The sequence below is a fragment of the Enhydra lutris genome, unplaced genomic scaffold (genome assembly GCF_002288905.1).
Source record: "Enhydra lutris kenyoni isolate GAN:26980312 unplaced genomic scaffold, ASM228890v2 scaffoldscaffold12, whole genome shotgun sequence".
Lineage (NCBI taxonomy): Eukaryota > Metazoa > Chordata > Mammalia > Carnivora > Mustelidae > Enhydra > Enhydra lutris.
The window spans coordinates 24,635,251-24,655,492 of record NW_019154096.1 but is presented as its reverse complement, the minus strand read 5'-3'; the positions used below and the strand labels follow the sequence as shown (position 1 = coordinate 24,655,492).

At 50.3% G+C, this 20,242-nt stretch overlaps 1 protein-coding gene across 3 annotated transcripts in view; it reads left to right on the top strand.

The window, feature by feature from the left end:
• The first annotated feature begins 1,096 nt into the window (after positions 1-1,096).
• LOC111145253 (leucine rich repeat containing 20) overlaps positions 1,097-20,242 on the top strand; it is an 80,564-nt gene continuing 61,418 nt past the window's right edge. For 2 of the 3 annotated variants that reach the window (XM_022500043.1, XM_022500045.1), the window contains exon 1: positions 7,147-7,228. In XM_022500043.1, the coding sequence (XP_022355751.1) occupies positions 7,147-7,228 (82 nt within the window). Of the gene's footprint in view, positions 1,119-7,083; positions 7,229-20,242 lie in introns of those variants that run through there. The other variant, XM_022500042.1, reaches the window with a different exon arrangement.

The window sequence follows — 20,242 nt, the reverse complement described above, 5'->3', positions numbered from 1 at the left end:
ACACAGTCCTTGGGATTCCTTGGCTTATAGGCGCATCACTACCAAATCTGCCTCTGTCTTCACATGTCCTTCTCCCCGTATGTGTCTCTTCTCATCAGAACACTATACACACCTTACTCCAGTATGACCTTACCTTAACTAATCTCTGCAGTGACCCTATTTCCGAATAAGGTCACATTCTGAGGTACCTCTTTTGGGGCAGATGACCCAACTAATAACATCCATCAAGACCACGGGGGGAATGTGTGTTCCTTAACTGAGTGCCCCAAGCTCCCCCCCCCCCACTGCCCCAGAGGCGGAATTAAATGGTCTTTCTTCAGGACTTCTACATAGTACATGCTCTGTTTACTAGAGCATGGGACATGTTGATCATTGTCATTGGCTGAGTGAGGGGCCTCGCCTCTTTTGTGGTCTCCGTAGTGCCTTATAAAGGGTATATGGTGAGTCCCCCAATGAAGCCACCGCCTTTCCCTGAGCTGTCAAGCTCAGCACTGCAGGAAACTTGTCATATATTAGTCCTCGCAATGACCCCTGTATATTTGTACTTTAACTCCTACTTTATCATGGAGAATGTTGGGATTTAGAAAGGTGAGATAACTTAGGGTAGCCATTGTTATCGTCTCTAAAAACCCAAATGGGCACCTCAAGGCGTCCCATGGAAAGTTTTCAATCCCCATTTCTCAAAGTACCCCTGATCTGGCTTATTCAACTCCATTCCCTTGAGAAGAACCTGGAGCCTCAGTCCTATTTATCTCAGGGTCTGTGTAGCACGTTCGGGTCTACACGCCCGCCCTCCCCAGCGCTTTCCCTCCAGAAGCCGCACACAAAGCGGATCCACCCTGCGCACGAGAGCGCGCGGGCCGCTTTTCCGCGCGCGCCGCTCGCGGGCGCGGCGTGAGGACTGGCGCGCTGATTGGCTGCTCGCGGCCAGGCCTGCGGCCCGCTCCCGCCCCAGCACGTATCCTGACGCGGCGATTGGCGGAGCGGCCGTGCGCGCACAAACCGCGGTTCCGCGCGCCCCGCCCCGCCCGCTCCAGCGCGCCACAGTTGCATGGGGCGCCGCCGGCGGCCGAGGGAGCGTGACTGCGCTGCGCAGGGCGCTAGGAGGCATTGTCGCTGTAAGTGGAGCAGAAAGCGGCCCAGAACGGGGCCCCACGCTTCGTGCCCCGCAAAGTAAATGCAGTCTGAGACTGAGCGCTGGAGGGCTGGGGGCGAGAGGGAGAGAAGTGCCCCCGGTTCTGCAGCGTCCCCTCCCCTCCCCCAGGTCACCGGGTGGAAAGGGCAGCGGTGCATCAGCTGCGGCTTCTGCAGTGCCCAGGGGCCCGGCGCCGTGCCGGCTTCTGCTTGCAAATTGCGGCGGGACCCCGGCTGGCCCGCGGGAGTGGGCGCCGCGGTGGCAGGGAGTAGGGAACCCGGGGAAGCGGCGCAGGGCCTCCGTCCCCGCGGGAGGCGCCCCGGCCGGGAGAAGCTGTGGTGTATTTCGTTCCAGAAGCAGCGCTGTCGGGATTCGCTTCTGTTCCGGGAGCCGCAGATGCCTGCCCCAGAGCATGTCTCCCGGCCTCCGGGGAGCGCGAGAGTCCCCGACCTTCTGCGATCGCCAGCTTTCGCCCCTCTCCCTGCTTTATTCTCCCCAGTCTCCGCCTGCCGCGCGAGCGGAGGGCCGGCGACGAGGAGCCATTGGCTGCGGGTTCCGGGGGGTGGGGTAGACGGGTAAGGCGGGCCCCTTGCGCTAGGCGCAAGGACCCCGGCCTGGCCCTGCGCGCATTCCTGGGAGGTGCTGCCGGAGGATGCCTAGGTGCCCAGAGCGGAGTGCGCGCGCGGCGCTGCATACCCCAAGGCTCAACACCAGGCGCCAGCCGGTCCCGCTCGCGCCCCAGCGGGCTGCTTCCCTGGGGTGGGAAAGTGGGTCAACTCCGTCCAGGTCTCCAGGGCTTTCGGGGCTACTTGGATATCATCCAGCCCTCCGTCTCTCACCTTCCCACCTGCTTCCCCACCTGGCGTGGCCGGAGGGACGCGCGGGAGCCCGCGGTGGGGGAGCTTGCACACATGGCCCAGGAGACTCGAGTTGCCCTTCGGAGCGGCTGCCAGGCTCTAAAGTTTCCAAGTGACCACATGTAACTAAATATAGGAGCAGGTGGTGCGGACGGGGTGTCCGCAGCAGCTCCTCCAAACAGATCTCTGGGCTCCAGATAGGGCAGAGTCCTCACTGGGGAGAGCAGGAGCGCCAGCAGGGGGCTGCAGGCAGAGTTTAAGCAAAAACCACCCAACTCCAGCCTTGTATCCCGGTGAAACTAGGTTATAGATCAGAAGGGCCTGTTGCCAGCTCCCACAAAGGAAAACCACTTTTCTGTTGTTTGACTTATTGTGTCCTGAATCACCTACATTTAATGCAATTAATGTGGGAAATGCTTAACATTTGCAAAGATCTTTCTCAAAAGTTATAGATCATTTGCTGCTCTCCAAACACTGAGAACTTTTCCAAACTCTGATCTTAGGCTGCTGCCCTCAGAAAACTTTCCCTAGCTCCCTGCAGAGAAACAGGACAGAGTGTCTGGAGGGCCTACAGCCTCTTCCTCCTCCCCCAGTAGTCTGGGGATGGATTGGCTAGCTGTCTCCCACTTTCTTTCATTTCTTTGGGTCCTTCTGCTCAGTCTGTGTCTCTCTTGCCTTCGTGAGGAGGGCACACATGCCCCTTGGGCCTGGTGTCACAGCCCTACTAGCATCTAGCTCATTCTTCCTCTTGTCACCCAGTTTCTCCTAGTTGTGGGAAGTTCATTCTGGCCTGTGCCCCATCTCTATAACTTTATTCCCCTGTGTGGCCCTTTGAGAAGGTGCCCAGGAGATGTTTGTTGGGTTTATTTATTTTTTAAAAGATTTTATTTATTTATTTATTTGACAGAGATCACAAGTAGATGGAGAGGCAGGCAGAGAGAGAGAGGGAAGCAGGCTCCCTGCTGAGCAGAGAGCCCGATGTGGGACTCGATCCCAGGACCCTGAGATCATGACCTGAGCCGAAGGCAGCAGCTTAACCCACTGAGCCACCCAAGCGCCGCGATGTTTGTTGGATTTAAACATTTCCTGAGGCTATGATGCCCACTCCGAGGAAAGGGGAATTGGGGATGTAGGGAGAGGGATGTATGGTTGGGGACAGCAGCCCTGTGAATATGGCTTTGGAGCCTGTGCTGAAGGGTCTCCAGGACTTGGAGCACTTAGCCTTGAAATTAGCTAAGGCTTCCCTGCAGTCCCTTGGGGATACTCTCTGACTTTCTTCTACTATCACTCTGCCTGTGGGTTTGGCCAGATGCCTCAAAGAGCCCAGAGGTTGAGCCTGTGGGGTTCTCCTGGGGCCCTGTAGTTGGGTTCCAGTTCCAGGAAGGCTCCCTCGCATACTGATCGCTCCCGCTGGCTGGCATGATACTTCTCTTGTGGGATTGCAAGAAATGGGTGGCCAGAGTGGTGCTGACATGCTGATTTTGGTTGACTTGTGTTTATTTATTCATTTTTAAAGATTTTATTTATTCATTTGACAGACAGAGATCACAGGTACGCAGAGAGGCGGTGGGGTGGGGGGAAGCAGGCTCCCCACTGAGCAGAGAGCCTGATGCGGGGCTCGATCCCAGGACCCCGAGATCATGACCTGAGCCGAAGGCAGAGGTTTAACCCACTGAGCCACCCAGGCACCCCTCGTGTTGTTTTTTATAGAGACAAGGGTCCCCCCACCCTAGGGGCTGCCCTGCCTATGGGCTTTTGCACTCCGTCCACAGTAGGTCCATAGCTCTCTCTGCCACTCAAATGTGACCCAGACAGTTTTCTATTTTTCTCAAAAACACTGTAAAACAAAAGAATAGCTTTATTTTTATTTCTACCCCCTCAACCTCCTCTTTCTTGGGGTTTCTGTTACATGCTAAATAAATGTTGCTTTTTTTTTTCTTTTTTGTGAAAGAGTCCCGGTGTTGGGTTAGATCTGAAAGGAGCCGTTGTGAAGTTGGACAACCTCTTAGGTGCCACTCCAGACTCCTGTCATCCTGTTTATTCTTCCCTCAATCCAGGGCCCCCTGACCCCACCTCAGGTCTTATACCACACGTGACCCTGCCATTCTCCTCTCTCACAACCCTGGCTGTGCCAGAGTGACAAATTTTGTCATCTGACCTGAGAGAGGGACGGTCAGCTGGACTGTAAGAAGGAATGCTCCCTGAAGAGGGGAGGGGTCGTGTTAGGTGAAGGGAAGGTGGTTTCCTGGTCAGTTACTGCGGTTGGCAGTTTGGGACAGATGGCATCTGTCAGAGGACTAGGACACATCTGTGTGGTACCCAGAGCATCCTCTGGGATGTAAGGGGCCCTTCCTACTAATGACTGGCTCTGACAGCCAGACCTTATAGCTTGCTCCTGTTCCGCTTTGATGTCCATTCTCTGATCTACACCGTAGAGTGTCTTCGCTTGCCACCGGGGGTGATGTTTTTAATTTGATTAATTGTCATCAGTGGGCTGTATGGCCTGAGGCAGCCCCTGCCCTGCTCCCTTCCTCCCCCAGCACCTCCCCCCCAACCTGGTGGCAGCTAGAATTGTAAGTATAGTGCCTGGCTGAAAGTAATCAGCCCAGACAGCCCCCCTCAGGGTTAGCATAGACCCTGGGCAGCTTGGAGATCGACCTTCCTTTTCCCTTGTGCTGGGAGGCCAGGAGTGACTCAGTGATGTTTCCTAGAAAGCTGTCCATCAGAACCATAAGTCTGAGCTTTTTCCTGTGTTTCTGTCCTCTTCATTCTTATGCCCTATACCTAGTAGCTGCTCCATACGTGTTTGTGATTATGGATGATAAGTATTAGGGAGAGGGCAAGGCAGGAGCATGGTACAGTAGGAAGAATCCTAGGCTGGGAGTTAGGAGACTGAGCTTTTTTGTCTTCCATCTAGCTCATTTACCTCCCCTCTTGAGCCCTCAGCGTTCCCATTCATAGTGGTTAGAGTAAGTCACCAAGATCCCAGCAACATTGCTGTGACTCAGGCTTAGGGGATGGTCCCAAGGGCAGCATGGTGGAGGTGTTGGGTTTAGTTTGCCATAGTCCTCACTATTCCCAACTATCCTACCCTGGCCCACCTTATGCAAGTTGTCTACCTAGCACCATTGGACATTTGACTCTATGACCCTTCTCATTTAGACACTGTCTTGGATTTATTATAAGAGTCCATTGACTTGTATTTAGATTTGAAACCCAAGTGGTGGCTGTTGATCATCATCATCACCATTGGGGTATCCTACCTAGACATTTTTATTCAGTTTGTGGTGTAAATTGAGGGGGAGGGGAAGCACAGTAGAGAGCTGCTCCCTGTGCCCAGCTGCCCACAGGCTGATTAGGGAGACAAATATGTATATTTTAAAAAGCTCCTAAGTAACCCAAATGGTTTGTGCTAAGTCATTAAGTGGTGCTGAAACTCAGAGGGAGGAGAAAACACTGAGGGCTGAGGCAATCAGGGAAAGCTTCCTGGAGGTGGAGAAGGAAATTCTAGTCATTCCTTAAAGATGAGTTCCACTGAGTTATTTGTTCAAGTCACATGGGTATGAAATTGGGATTAGAGGCCAGTGTCCTATCTGCATGTGTACTGTTTTATCCTCTTGACTAGAATTTATTAAGACCTACATGTCCTGGGCCCTGGGCTGGAAAGATGTAAATATTTTTGTTCAATTCTCAAATGAATCCAGTGAGGTATTACTAGATCTCCTACTCAGAGGAAGAAACTACAGCTCAGAGTAGTTAAATATCTTTCCCAAGGCCCCTGAAGTAATAAATGGCAGAGTTGGGCGTGAGGCCACTGCTCTAATTCTACCGCACTGTGGGTCTCAGACCTTCCGAGTCAGCCTCCGTGGTGAGATGCAGCCACATACCAGAGTCACTCAGCAGATGGCTGGGCCTGGCCAGCCCCGGCTCAGCCTTGCCTGTCCTGCCTGTGTAGCTGAGCACATTTGGACTTTGACGTGGTGTCTGGTAACAACGGCGAGCACTCCCCTTACCCCCTTCTCTCTGTCCTCACCTTTTTTGGCCTCTGACACTCAGAGCTGTCTTTGAAGCTGAGACTGGGATCCAGAGGCAAAAAAGGGCACTGGCCTTGGCCCCAAGTTCCTTCTGTCCCTGGGGTTCTGCTGCCCGTGTTGTGGGTGATTTTTATAAAGAGGTGAGCGCTGAATATGGAGCTGAGCTGTTAACATTGTTGCTGTTGACTCACTCTGGCCTTGGTCCGGCTCTGTGCCTTAGTTTCCCTCTCTGTAATTAAACAGGGAGTTGGAGACCTTTCTAGAGTCCCTTGTGTCTTTAACCCCAAATAGCTTTGATTGTGTTCCTCACCCTTCTTGAAGCCTTTTCCCCCTCAGTGATCCAATTTCTCTTCTCTCCTTTCCTCGCCCCGCCCTCTTCTCCCTCGGGTCTGGCAGATAAACTCTGCGCCAGGCTGATCATCACGTCTGCGGGCTAAAACAACCGGAATCAACCCTAGCCATCCCTCCTTGTTGACAGGTGGGAAGGGAATGCTTAATGACCCCTCCCCTCTCCGACTGTGACCTCTGACCTGGCAGGCTGGCTACATTTGCCTCTGTACCCGCACTTCCCAGCATGCAGGAGGTACCCAGCGGAGGCAGGTGCGGTGAGCTGGGAGCTGGGGAGCTTGTCCCTGTGGTTGTGGACAGGGCACCAGCCCAGACGCTGTTGGATGGAGGGACAAGTGTCTTTCCCCCACGGTTGGCTGCCCCCCCCCCCGCCCCCAGCTTCTCCTCCATTGTCCCACCTGCTCAGTGAGTCACAGGCAGCACACACCTGAGTCCTCACACCTGCCTGGCCACCGTTTCAGGCCCTTGCCCTGAGTCTGGAGAAGTCAGACATGTGTACCCACCCAGGAAACTGGTTGGGCTGGGCTGCCCCCACCCCTGATGGGCAGATTAGCTGCACGTGGCATGGTCTCTGGGCCTCCCGGGTGGAAGTGAGTGGCCTGGCGGCTTCCCTACAGGCTTCCTGCAGCCTGGGTCCCTGGGAAGGATGGCATCGGGGGCATGTCCCCAGCTGGACGGCGGGCGCTTCATGGTCCTGTGTCTTCCCCAGGCACGGGCCCCCTTGTGAGCAGCAGACCGGCCTGGTGGCTGGCGGCAGGACCCCCTCGCCTGCATGCTGAAGAAGATGGGTGAGGCCGTGGCCAGAGTTGCAAGGAAGGTCAACGAGACTGTGGAGAGTGGCTCTGATACCCTGGGTGAGTGAGGCCAGTGCCTTTCCAACTGCAGGGCGCCCCGTAGGCAGCGTGTGAAATCAGTTTAGATGGGGAATTGAAACAGGAACAAAGAGACGGTATCAGCACCTTGTCCCGAGGAGACGTGTCCCTTGGAGTTTTACACACGTGCTTGGTGTGGGAGCAACCAGGAGCCTGTGTACAGGGCTGCCAACTCTGAGTGGATGTGTGCCCTTGGCCCAGGTGACCATAGCTGCCACTGCCGAGGAGCCTCAGGCCCCAGGCCCCATGCAGGGGCCTGAGGAGTGTCGCCATATTGAATCCTCACTGCGGCCGTGTGATGGCGGATCCCTGCCGAGCATGACTAGCCTTGGTCTTCAGATGAGGAGGCGATGGAGGGTCAAAGGCAAAGGGGGCTTTCCCCAGGCCATGCAGCCTGGAGGCCGCTTTTCACGCCACTGTTTTACTTGAATTGTGTTTTATATTTTTTGCTTTGACTTGGTCATAGCATTTTAGCCCATACAATTATGCCAAGGCTTCAAGCATCTAACTGAATTCAACAGATATTTCTGGACTCTTTGCATGTGCAAGGATGATATGCGTGTTGGGGGGGAGGCTCATGCGCTGGAATGTGTGTACCCCTTAGAGCCATTGACATACTGTGGGAACCCAGAGGAAGGGGAGCACATTCCTGCCTTGGGGATGATGGTGTAGTTAGGGTGGGATTTGAGTGGCGTCTTTGGCACGTGGAGAGGAGTTGCACAGGCAGGTGTGTGTGCCCATGTGGGTTTGTGTCTGTCTCTTCAAGGAGCATTTCCGTGGAGGTCATTGCCTGACCAAAGATCCAGACACTGGGACGGTAGAGCACTTCTGTAAACAGCCATTGGTCAAGTGTGTCTGAGGTTCCCGGGCAAGTGGTGGTGGTCTCAAAAGTGGAGGGTCACTCAGCCTTCAAGAGGAGCTTGGGGGCGCCTGGGTGGTTCAGTCAGTTAAGCGTCTGCCTTCTGCTTGGGTCATGACTCCAGGGTCCTGGGATTGAGCCCCATGTTGGGCTCCCTGCTCAGTGGGGAGCCTGCTTCTCCCTCTGCTCCCCACTCGTGCTCTCTCTTGCTATCTGTCACTATGTCTGTCTGTCTCTCTCTCAAACAAATAAAATCTTAAAAAAAAAAAAAAAAGATGAGCTTGGTCACCGCCTCTTTCAGGAAGCCCTCAGCCCTACACCATCCACCCCTCACCCTTTCTTCCTCTGTAACATTCATTCAGTGTCCCTAGAGGGCAGAGACTTTTGCCCCCATCCTCCCAAGAGCCAGAGCAGTGTCAGGTACTTGGTAAGCACATAGCGTTTGCTGAACTGAGCTAAAGCAGAAGCATCTGCCGTGGCAGACAAACTTGAGGCCTGTGGTTGGTTTTGGAGGGGACTTTCTGGTGAGCTGATGGGCATGGGCCTGCAGGAAAGGAATTCTGGAATCCCAGGCCAGTTCCTGACGCAGGTGTACTTAGCCCAGTGTTGAAGGCTCTCTACCACTCACACGGCCTGGATTCGAATCCCCACTCCGCCACCCACTCGCCCACTACCTTAGCAAACCTGCTAGCCTCTAACGCACCTGATTTCTTCATGTCTATAACGAGGATGGTGACCGTGCCTGCCTGGTCAAGGTAGGACCCAGTGGCCTGGTCGTAGAGGAGTTGAACGTCTTATTTAGCCTTGGCTATCTCGACTGGAGCTTGGAACTTTCACAGGGAGGTGCCTGGGTCTTGAAAGTTAGGGCAGACCGATGGAGGCCCATTTGTCTCTCAGTGCCCAGTGAAGACGCAGAATGCCAAGACCAGGCCCCTGGGGGTGCTTACACTTCAGCGGGTGGAGCTCTCTGGGGTCGTGCAGTCTGAGGGGGCTGGGGTCGAAGCTGTCTGCATGTATTGAGCACCTGCTGTGTGCGAGGTGCTGGGAGGCTCCCTCGGGCTGTGTGCAGTAGAGTTCTGGACGTGAGACCAGCCCACCACTGTGGGACAGAGAGCAGTGAGGGACACGAGGTTTCCATGCTGAGCCAGGTCAGACACACCGCAGGTGGTCAGGGTTCAGAGGTGGGAGATGTTGAAGGAGTCCGGGAAGGCTTTCTGGAGGAGGTGGGCATTGAAATGGGTCCTGAAAGAGGTGCCAGCTAACCCAGTATGGTTCTCATGTAAAACAGCAAGCAATCTGATGCAGCCTAAAACAAACAGCCCCAGAAAATGGCTTAAATAGATTTTGTTAGAGCTGTACAATGCCATTTGTGGAGCTATTAAAAGTGGTGCGTAAAATCTAATTACATGCTTGAACGAAGACTGGCGTATTCCTTAGAACATGGATTGGAAAAAGGCGAGGATCCCCATCTGTAGAGATAGCGAGACGCTGTTATGTTAAACACGTGTATATACAGGAGAAGAAATGGAAAGGAAATCAAACAGGACACAAATGGATGTGAGAAAATACCCTTGTGTGCTTCCTGAACATTCTATGATAAACATATTACTCTTTTAAGGAGGGAAGAGATTTTAGGGAAAGGGCTACCTGTCACTGTAGGAGGTAGAAGGAACACCTCTCATCGGCAGACGAGCGTTACGGCGATCACTCCTTCTCTCAGCCCTTGGGTGTGGACGGGGCTTCTCCCCCTCTGCTGGCTTCCCCAGCCTGCCTCCCTGTGCGCAGGCCTGGGGTGCAGCCCTGGGATAGCTGGCTCAGAAGCCGCAGGTGTCCGCAGGGCAGAAGATCCCTGCGGAGACAGGGAGACGAAGACTGGGCTGAGAGGGCTCAGTTACAGGCTCTCACCTTACTCAGGTAAGCATCATGGGCATCCCCCAGGCGCTCGTGGGTGCCCTCTGGAGCCAGGCTTGCTCCTCCTGCAACCTGAGCCATGGCTTCTGGCGCTGGTCTCCCCACCCCAGGCCTCTTTTTCCCCCTGACCCCTCTGGTCTGCTTCTCAGCTTGAGCTGAAGCCACTTTTCCCCAGCCCCTTAACCTGACCTCAGCACTTTCGAATGAGTTTGTACAGAGATGGGAGCTCTGCACTGTCCTCAGGCTTTCCTCTCCGTCCTCTCCTTGTGTCCCCAAGTTAGTTCTTTGTCTTTGTCAGGGCCTCACACCCAGTTGGGCTTCCTGGGTCCTCAGACCCCTAGGGGCATCTCTCTGACCTCACTGTTCCCTCTGGCCAGTGGCTGGATCGGCAGACCAGGCCACCCTGCACCCCACTCCTCTCCAGGGGAGAGGCTCCTGGACCTTTGGGGATGACTTGTAAGAATGGATCACACTTGCTGAGGAGCGGGACTTGGAAAGGTCTGGGAGAGTGTGGCTGGCTGGGACAGAGACGCTGGCAAAGCTGGCGGGAAGGAGCACCCAGAGTGAGCTGCAAAGGAGGGAGCGGGCATTTCCCAGGCCTGCTGTGTGCTGGACACAGAGGTCTGAGCCCTCTTTTCATCCTTTCTCTCGTCTTCTGTACTTCCTGCAGGAGGATTCCTGTCCATGATCATTTCAAGAAAATTCCGAGTCATTAGCTCTGGGTATGTTGCTTCCCCTCCATCCCTTGGGTCTCTTTTGCCTGGAATTCTTCTTGGGGCCTCCATTCTGGGCGTCCGTGCCTCTAGCGTATTTCCTTTCTCTTCGTCTTTCTGCCGCATTCCGAGTTCCGTCTGCCATTTCATGGTTTGCTTCTCCATTTGTGTTCAGTCTGCTCTTGCATCCATCATTGAGTTTTAAGGCTACATATTTTATTTTCAAAAGTTCGGAGGGGGGGGCGTTGGTGGCTCCATTGGTTAGGTGAACGATTCTTCATCTTAGCTCAGGTCTTGATCTCAGTGTCATGAGTTCAAGCCCTGCGTTGGGCTCTGTGCTGGGTTTGGAGCCTACTTTAAAAAAAAAAAAAAAAAAAAAAGTTCTGTTTAGTTCTTTTAAAAATCTGATTTTGTATACTCTCTTTTCTCTCCAGATCTGGTAAGTGTTTTACCTTTTACTAAAAAAAAATCCTATTTGAGGGGATAATATCTCGTTCCCTTCTTATGTGTTAAAATCTATTTTTTATTTCTTCAATCATTTGACTCTTCTTGTCTTTTTTATCTTTTGTACTCCCTCTATCACAGGCAGTTCTCAGCAGCCCACGTCTGCTGTTCTGCTGACTGTAGCTCACAGTGGGTTGTTCCGGGTGGATTTGGTGTAGTATTAGACCCCCTACCCTTGTCTGATGGAGCCTTGTGTGGGCTGAGGGGCTGTCCTGCAGAAGGGTTGCCGTCTCTTCCCTCAGACACCTGCCCGAGACCAGGTTAGGAGCACCTCTTTCGTTAGAAACAATCTTTCTCAGCCCGAAGGGTTTCTGGGCCATAAGGAAAAGGAATAGTCAAACCCCACATGCACTGTGAGGGCAGGCCTGTGACTTTGTTTTCTTTCTTACTTCAGGGTCCAGGCAAAGACAAAGCAGTGTTCTTATTATGAAAAAGTGCATTTTATCCCTAGTCCGTTCTTTCTCTGACGGCGGTCCTTCAGAACTCCAGCTTTCCACGGGCTCGGCTGCAACGTCCCTCAGGCAGGCCCAGAGCAGCCTTCCTGCCCACTTTGAGGCCTTTCAGCCCAAGCCCCCGGCAACCCAGCCTCACAGCCGCCAGCAAAACATCGGTAGCTGCCTGTCACCGTCTCATGGACGGTCCTCTCCCTCCGTGCCTGCGGCTGGCTGTGATTAAACATCAGGCGGTGTTGTCAGCACTTGGCTGGTGTTGAACCCCGTTGAGCCCCCGCAGTGACTTTGTGACGGGGGTGGTCTTAATATCCCCATTTTACAGATGAAGAAACCAAGGCAGAGCTTTTTAAATCACGGGTTTCCTAAGTGGTTGTGGTTCTTAAGAGGGTGTGCAGCTTGTCTCCTTGGCCATGTGGCTTCTGAACTACGCCTTTCCTGGTCTTTTAGAAGCTGGAGTTAAGGCTAAGGATGTAGGTGTTGAGAGGTGGAGCAAGTTCTTTCCCAGCCCTGGGTGGCCTTTCCCGCTGAGGGCCACGGGAGGAGATGAGAACGGGGACCCCTGCTCCCCTACATGCTGGCCTCTCTACTCACACCGGGTTGGAACCACAGTTGGGTCTACTATGTTCCTTGAAAAGGAAGGAAGTTATTGGAAGCTTAGTGTCTGCTGGATCATTTACAATGTCTCAGGTCATGATGGGGACAGCCGCCATGGGCTGCTTCTGTTTATAGACAGATCCGTGGACCCCACTCAAGAGCTTTGAAGGTGACGTCTCGGGGGGGCATGGTATCTGCATTTGAACATGAACCTTGTGTGATTCTTCCCTGCCTTGAATAAACCACTGGCTTATGATTTCCAATCTGGAACTTCCTTCTGGTGATGGGTTCTGCGGGGCTGGGCAGGGAGGGGTGTTGTCTGGGCAGAGCTGGGTGGGTGTGTGCATGTGTGAGAGAGAGAGAATGAATGTGAATGGGGTGTGATCCATTCTCAGGCAACTGAGCAGCTACGCCAACTTCCCTCAGATCCCAGGCTCATCCCCACTTTGCTACTCCTGCTCTCACCAGCAGATGGCGCCCGCCAAGCAGGTGACCAGTGGCTGAGACTGGACCTTGACCAGACTGTTGCTGGGCCAGCATCAGTGACCCAGTCCTGACTTCCCGAGGAGGGCCTCCACTCCAGGCCAGCTCACATCCTGTATTTACATTCCTAGCTGACTCCCACAGGGGATCTGATTTTGCAGCCCCTTTCTTGACAAAGGGTTTTCAGGAAGCTGGGTATTCAGGAAGCACTTAATATATACACTCACTAAATGAGAATAATATCTTCCCTTGCATCAGACACTGCCCCTTTTCAAAAACACCACATTGAGCACCTACTGTGTGTACACCACTTAGAAGAACCACATGGCCACGAGTGCCCAGTCTGGAGGGGGAGGCAGACACACATACACACACATACATTTATGCTCTCTCAGGCACACTGTCAGGGAGGGGAGCCACCAGGGACTGTGGGGGACCAGTTTTTCTTGACCCTAGGCAGGGGTCTGCACACCATGGCTGGGCCCTGAGCCCAGGAAGCTGGTGCTGGCAGGGATGACAGGTGTGCCTGTTGCTCGGATGTGTCCTGGCCTGGGGCATCCTGAGGGTCATCTAGACACAGGTCAGCTCTGAATGTGCGGAAGAGGGAGCGGGCTCTCAGAGGGCAGCCCTCCACCGGGCCTGGGCTACCTGTCTGTTTACCACAAGGGCTGGAAGCTTCTGATCTGTGTCCTCAGCTTCCTGCCTCTCAGCTGGGAAGGCATACTGCTCTCACTATAATCATTTGATTACAAACAAATCTGTAGGTGTTCCATGTGCCTGGTGTACAGAGCATGAGATCCAAAGGATAAACAGTGGGAAGCCAGGCTTCTTCCCACCCTCTCCTCTGTGCCCTGGCCCCTTCCTCCTTGGTATCATGTCTCGTGGAAGCAGAGGACTAGTTATAAGGCCCTGTTGGGGTTAGACTGGCAAGCTCTGGAACTGCTAGGGGTGATGATGGTTAGCTGGGGTCCTGAGGCTTTTTCTGGACTGTTTTCCACCAGTGGCCGGGAAGGGACTCCAAAACCTGACAGGCGTGGCCCAGGTCTCTCTGCTGGGCTTCCCTGAATCCCCTGCTAGAGCTTTGGGAACTCCAATGGCCATGAGTCCCCACCTGCCCCCCACCTCCTTCCCCTCTGTGGACTTTAGACTTCTGGGGGGATGGGAGCTAAGAGTGGGGGTCAGTGGTGGGTAACCTCCGGCATGGCCAGCCTGTGTCTTGCATTCTAGGTCACTCCAGTGTGTGCCGACCACTCAGGGCTCCTCACTTAACCTGTTCCCCTCACCCTTCCATCTGTGGAAAGGAAACTGTCCAGCCATGAGAACTGGTCCAACCCTGAGTGGGCTCCAGGGCGGCCCTGTGGGAGCAGAGAGCTCTGTATCGCACGGAGGCCATTAGCCAGGTGTGAAACACCTGCAGGGAGGAAAATGAACTGGGTGGATGAGTCCCACCTCTACTGTCTGTAGTCAGATACACGCCCGGTCTGGCTGAGCGCCAGTGCTGAGGGTGGCACAGAAGAGGGGGCATTGTGGCTGAGCCCCCGAGGATGGAGCAGGTGTGGGGGAGGGTAAGGCATGCAGGGAAGGCCATTCTAGGAGAGGGCGTCTCTGTGGACAAAAGATGTGGCCTTAGGCAGGCGCTAGCATGGGGGTCGGCAAGGCTGTGACCCGGGAGAGTAAGGGGAGCCCTCAAGTGTCACCTTCAGTAGTTTCTGCAGTGAGGTCCTATTTTCGATGCAAATGAACAGACCTTTTAGAATCTCTAAAAGCAAGAAAGAGTTTTACTAGAGTCCAACTTAGGACAGCTGTCCAGGAAGCACGCTTTTTGCAGGGAAGAAAGTACTCCGCAGAATAAAAGGTTTTTACAGGGCTGTATATTAGAGGTTCCGTACTTTTTACATCTTGGAGAAGCTCAAAAGATTGTAGATGAGCATAGAAGCAGGAATCACGAGTGCTATGATAAAGGACTAAGGGGAGTAGGAGCATTGATGGATATCTCACTCATTCACAAAGGAGATGTACAGTGCACACGTGGCGGGCTGTACATCAGACTTTTGGTTTGAGTCACATTGACTGAGAAAGGAATCTAAAATGGCTTTCTTTGTATAGCAGGCCTTTAGAGAGTTTTCCTGTCATCATTTCCCCCTTTTGACCTCTAATCTTTTGACAGAAAGCATTGAGGGTCATTGTCCTGCCCCTCAGTGCCAGGGTTATTGCTTATCTGCCCTGGGCCCGTCATGTTCCTCAATGCCAGGACCAATTTAGGTCACCTAGGAGTCTATGCGGGGGGTGGGGGGGTCAGTAGTGGGGCCTCTAATAGGGAATACTACAATTGATATATATTTTTTTGGTGAGACCAAATTGTCATGCAAATGTGTGTGTGTGCTTTGTGGTGAGTTTTGCCTTTACATTTTTGGGGTATTGATTATAGCATAAATACAGAAATAGTAATAAAAGCCCAATTAATAACATTTGAAGTCGGGGCGCCTGGGTGGCTCAGTGGGTTAAGCCTCTGCCTTTAGCTCAGGCCATGATCTCAGAGTCCTGGGATCGAGCCCCGCATAGGGCTCTCTGCTCCGCAGGGAGCCTGCTTCCCCCTCTCTCCTTGCCTGCCTCTCTGCCTACTAGTGATCTCTGTATGTCAAAATTAAAAAACAAAAAACAAAAAAACACATTTGAAGTCATCACCAGTGAATAGGTACAGAATTAGAAAGACGAGAGAAGGAAAAAAAAATCCATCATAAGTTATTTGGTCGTCTTAAATTAGAGCATCAGTTTACCTTCTTTATGTACAGTTATGTGTGCTTTGTGATATAGTTAAGTTGACGGGCTTAAATGGTAATTAAATTTTGTTAATATGTGTAACAATGTCCCTTGCCAGTTATTTTCCGTAAATATTACCTCTTGTAGTAGTTGTAGTTCTGTCTCCCAAAACATTTGGTATAATATGCATCAATATTAATATTAACATAATTTAAAAAATATTTTACTTATTCATTTGAGAGAGACAGAAAGAGAGCGCTTGCTCACTAGCGGGGGGAGGGGCAGAGGGAGAGAGACAAGCAGACTCCCTGCAGGGCAGGGAGCCCAACATGGGGCTTGATCTCAGGACCCCAAGATCATGACCTGAGCTGAAGACATACACTTAACTGACTGAGCCACCTTGGTACCTCAATATTAGCATAATTTTTTTTAAAGATTTTATTTATTTATTCGACAGAGATCACAAGTAGGCAGAGAGGCAGGCAGAGAGAGAGAAGGAAGCAGGCTCCCTGCTGAGCAGAGAGCCCGATTCGAGGCTTGATCCCAGGACCCTGGGATCATGACCTGAGCCAAAGGCAGAGGCTTTAACCCTCTGAGCCACCCAGGCGCCCTATTAGCATAATTTTTAAAAAGATTTTGTTTATTTGAGAGACAGGACCTGAGCAGGGGGAGGAGCAAAGGGAGAGGGAGAGAGAATCTCAAGCAGATTCCCCAGTGAGTGTGGAGCCTGACATGGGGCTCTATCTCATGACTTTGAGATGGTGAACTGAGCTGACATCAACAAGAGTTGGACGTTTAACTGAGCCACCCAGGCACTCCAGCGTAATTTTTGTTAGCATCAGGCAATTCTATTTGAGTTGCAAAGCTAGTATTACACCCTATAACAGTAGCATTATGATGAAAAGTACTCTGGTTACAAAATAAGTCAGGGAGTATTACAGAGGTGTTTTATAAACCTTTCCAACAAAATCTTCCTTTTCCTATATACCCTATGTTATGGGCATAGGCATTTGTTTGGGCATAGCTATTATAGGTCAATCTGGAGTGAATTCTTGGTTCCATTGTTGTTCAGGGCATAACGATGTATCTTGCCTGAATTTGCAGATGTCAGTAGATATTAGAATCCAGAAAGAATCATTGACTGATGAGGCCCATGTGCCCCCAACGGGAAGAACTCTGGAGGTATTTACAATAGTTCCTATTCCTATTAAGACATTGAAGAATGTCATAAGCCTGATTGGCCATACATTTGGGTACTGAGGACAATAATTGAACATTTATATAAGATACAGGAGTCTTTAGTGGTTTTCTACAGATTAGGAGAGCTGTACATTTGGGGTTTCTGGAGTTAGTAAAGAAGGCCATTGACCAGTTGTTACCTTAGAATCTTCTGGGTCGTACGGCAAAGTTAGATTTGTGAGTTGGCTGAATCCAGGTCACTCCCAGAGCAGCGTCTCTGAAAGATACCTGTGTTTTTTTCTTATTTCGTCTTAGGCCCTTCCATCCACAAAAACATGGTTAGTGATTACGTTGGAAATTCTGGCATGTTGGGCAAGTTTCTCCCCTTGTGTCTGGGAGCTTTTCTTAATAAATTATTGCCCAAGTTTATAGAGACACAAGGGTCAGTCCATTGAATGTTACATATAATGCAGCTTACATTTGAATTAGATGGTACTTCTTGAAAGGTTTTTCCAAATGGAGGCCCTTCATAATGTATAAGCACCAGAAGCTAACAGAACGTTGGAGTGTGTCTAAGAGGTCATAAACATTCTACCTAAGTTCTCATTATAATAAGGTACTAGGGGAGTATTTGCAGTTATATTAGTTAAATTCATGAGTAACTGTGATATTTTACCAGGATGTAATAAAGGGGGAGATGAAAGCAAATAAGTAGGTTTTTACTGTCTTCTAATATTACGATTTAAAAAGAAAGAGGAGTAGAATTGCAGGCCTGGTGCCGTATCTTGGGAAAGTAGTCTACTCTGATGTCATCTCCTTCTCATCCTGGTTTGTAATTCAGGTGGCTCTGATGATCTTTAGTGGCCTGCCGAGCAATGGGCTCAGAGATTGTGAATGCATGAGCTATTGTGGCTGATTTCCTTACATCAAATTTAGTTTGTAGGGCTTCAAGAAAAAGGGCAACTGTAGCTCTCAAATGATTTCAGGTCAAAAGGGCGGGAGAAAAATCAGCATGTTAGTCTGGAGAATTGTAGCCAGGCATTGGAGGACACTAGAAAAAATTAGGGTCTGATCTACTTTATAATGAATGGTATTAAAATCTATTATCTACAAAGATGTGTTATTGAAACATTTTCTTTCTATGATCACCCTCATTTTTACCAAAAATAGCCAAAAGAAGACAAATTTCTTTGTAAAGTAAGTCCAATGTTAACCAACTTGGCCTAATTTACTTATATAAGCAAAGAAAGAATAGTGATTGACCATGTAAGTTCTTTTAAATCTATTTCTTGCTAGAACTTTTTATAAGGAATTTTAGATTGAACTTTTAATAGCTTCTCAAAGCCAGAAGCCAAGCCGAATATTTGCCATCAGTTTGTCCACAAGACTTGTAAATTTGAGTGAATTCCTCTTCTCAGATTTCCCCAAATATTATGAGGTTCCTGCATCTGTCAGGAAGTGACCTTCTTTACTCATGGGGTAAGATTGCTGGAAGCTCTGTTAGCAAGATGTCAGGCCAGCATTTCCCAGGGGCTCCACTGGCTCCATAAAGTCCACCTTAGGTCCTTAAAGCTGAATATCTACAACTATGCATCTTTCTCTAAATATGACCTTCCAGTTAAAGCCTTGGTAATATAGCCAAGGTGTCCTGTTAAGAGAACAGATTTTTTTTTTTTAAGATTTATTTATTTATTTTAGAGAGAGATTGAGAGAGAGAGAGCTAGGGGAGAAGTAGAGGAAGAGAGAGAATCTTAAGCAAGCTCCACACTCCACGTGGAGCCTGATGCTGGGCTCGATCTCACCATCCTGGGATCATGACCTGAGCCAAAATCAAGAGTCAGACACTTCACCAGCTGAGCTACCCAGGCGCCCCTGTAAGTTGTATCTTAAGTGAAAAAGTTCTCTTGAATCTGTAAGAGCACACATTAGAGCGAGCAATGTTTCCAAGAAACATTCATAGAAACTATCATCATCTTTCTCCATTCATTTAGTCCCCGTTACTAATTCTTGTTCTGATTAAATGCAGCTTTTCCATTAGTTCCGGGAATTCTTACCCACTTCGGTTTTGTGATCTTAGACATATTAGAAACCTGTATTTGTCAAGAAGTCTTTTTCATGAATCTCCTCGAAGATAAAATAGGCTTTCAAGAGCGTCAGGACAATAACAAAAGACTAAAAGAAGGACATGGTGAAATACTGGACGACAGTTCGTTATAGTGCGGTTCACAAGGAAATGCAGTTACTTCTGTGACACATTTCAGTAACTAGAATGTCAAGAGATGACCTTATAACAGGACATGTTAAAACTTTAGGGATTTCATATTACTTCTGGAACAGTTATAGCATTTACTCATGCAGTGTAACCTAAGAAGGCTATCACCATCTGTTTGACAACACTTCCCCTGTAACCCAACATGCTGAATAAACAAGCCTAATTAGTCAAAAAGTGTCCCTTTTTTTTTTTAAAGTGAACTCTGTGCCCCAAGTAGGGCATGAACTTAACGACCCCAAGATCAAGAGGCACATGCTTACCTACTGAGCCAGCCAGGGCCCCCGATTAGTCAAAAAGATTTCGTTTAGAATTTGAATATTTGGGAACGTTTGTTAAAAACCTCTGAAGGTTTTCAAGCACATACCTGAATAGGACTACAGATCATTACAAAACTTAATTTTTTAAATTTTTTAAAAAAATTTTTATTTTTTTATGAACATATAATGTATTAGCCCTAGGGGTACAGGACTGTGAATTGCCAAGTTTACATGCTTCACAGCACTCACCATAGCACATATCTTCCCCAATGTCCATAACCCAACCACTGGCAAACCTCAGTTTGTTTTGTGAGATTAAGAGTCTCTTATGGTTTAATGATCTGTTTAACCAGGGTGGCAATTATAGATTCCAAAAACAAACACAGAACTTTACCTAGTTGTTAGCAAAACGTAGCTCCTCTAATATCGAGAACTTTTAGTTCTCTTAAGTAATCAAATACTAGATAGACAAAGCACAGGAACTGTGATTTTCTGGGCAGATAAGGAAAAAAAGCAACAACTTTGTTTATAATTTCTTATCAAGAGCAGACCAACAACCTAAGAAAACTTGGTCTTTTTAACATAGAGAAAGGCGGGGCACCTGGGTGGCTCAGTGGGTTAAAGCCTCTGCCTTTGGCTCAGGTCGTGATCCCAGGGTTCTGGGATCGAGCCCCACATCGGGCTGTCTGCTCGGTGGGGATCCTGCTTCTCTGCCTGCCTCTCTGCCTACCTGTGATCTCTGTCTGTCAAATAAATAAATAAAATCTTAAAAAAAAAAACCACACAGAGAAAGGCCAAATCTCAGTCTTTTTTTTTCTTTCTTTTTTATTTTATTCTAATTTTTTTTTGAAGATTTTATTTACGGGGGCTCCTGGGTGGCTCAGTGGGTTAAAGCCTCTGCCTTTGGCTCAGGTCATGATCCCAGAGTCCTGGGATCAAGCCCCGAATCGGGCTTTCTGCTCGGCGGGGAGCCTGCTTCCTCCTCTCTCTCTGCCTGCCTCTCTGCCTACTA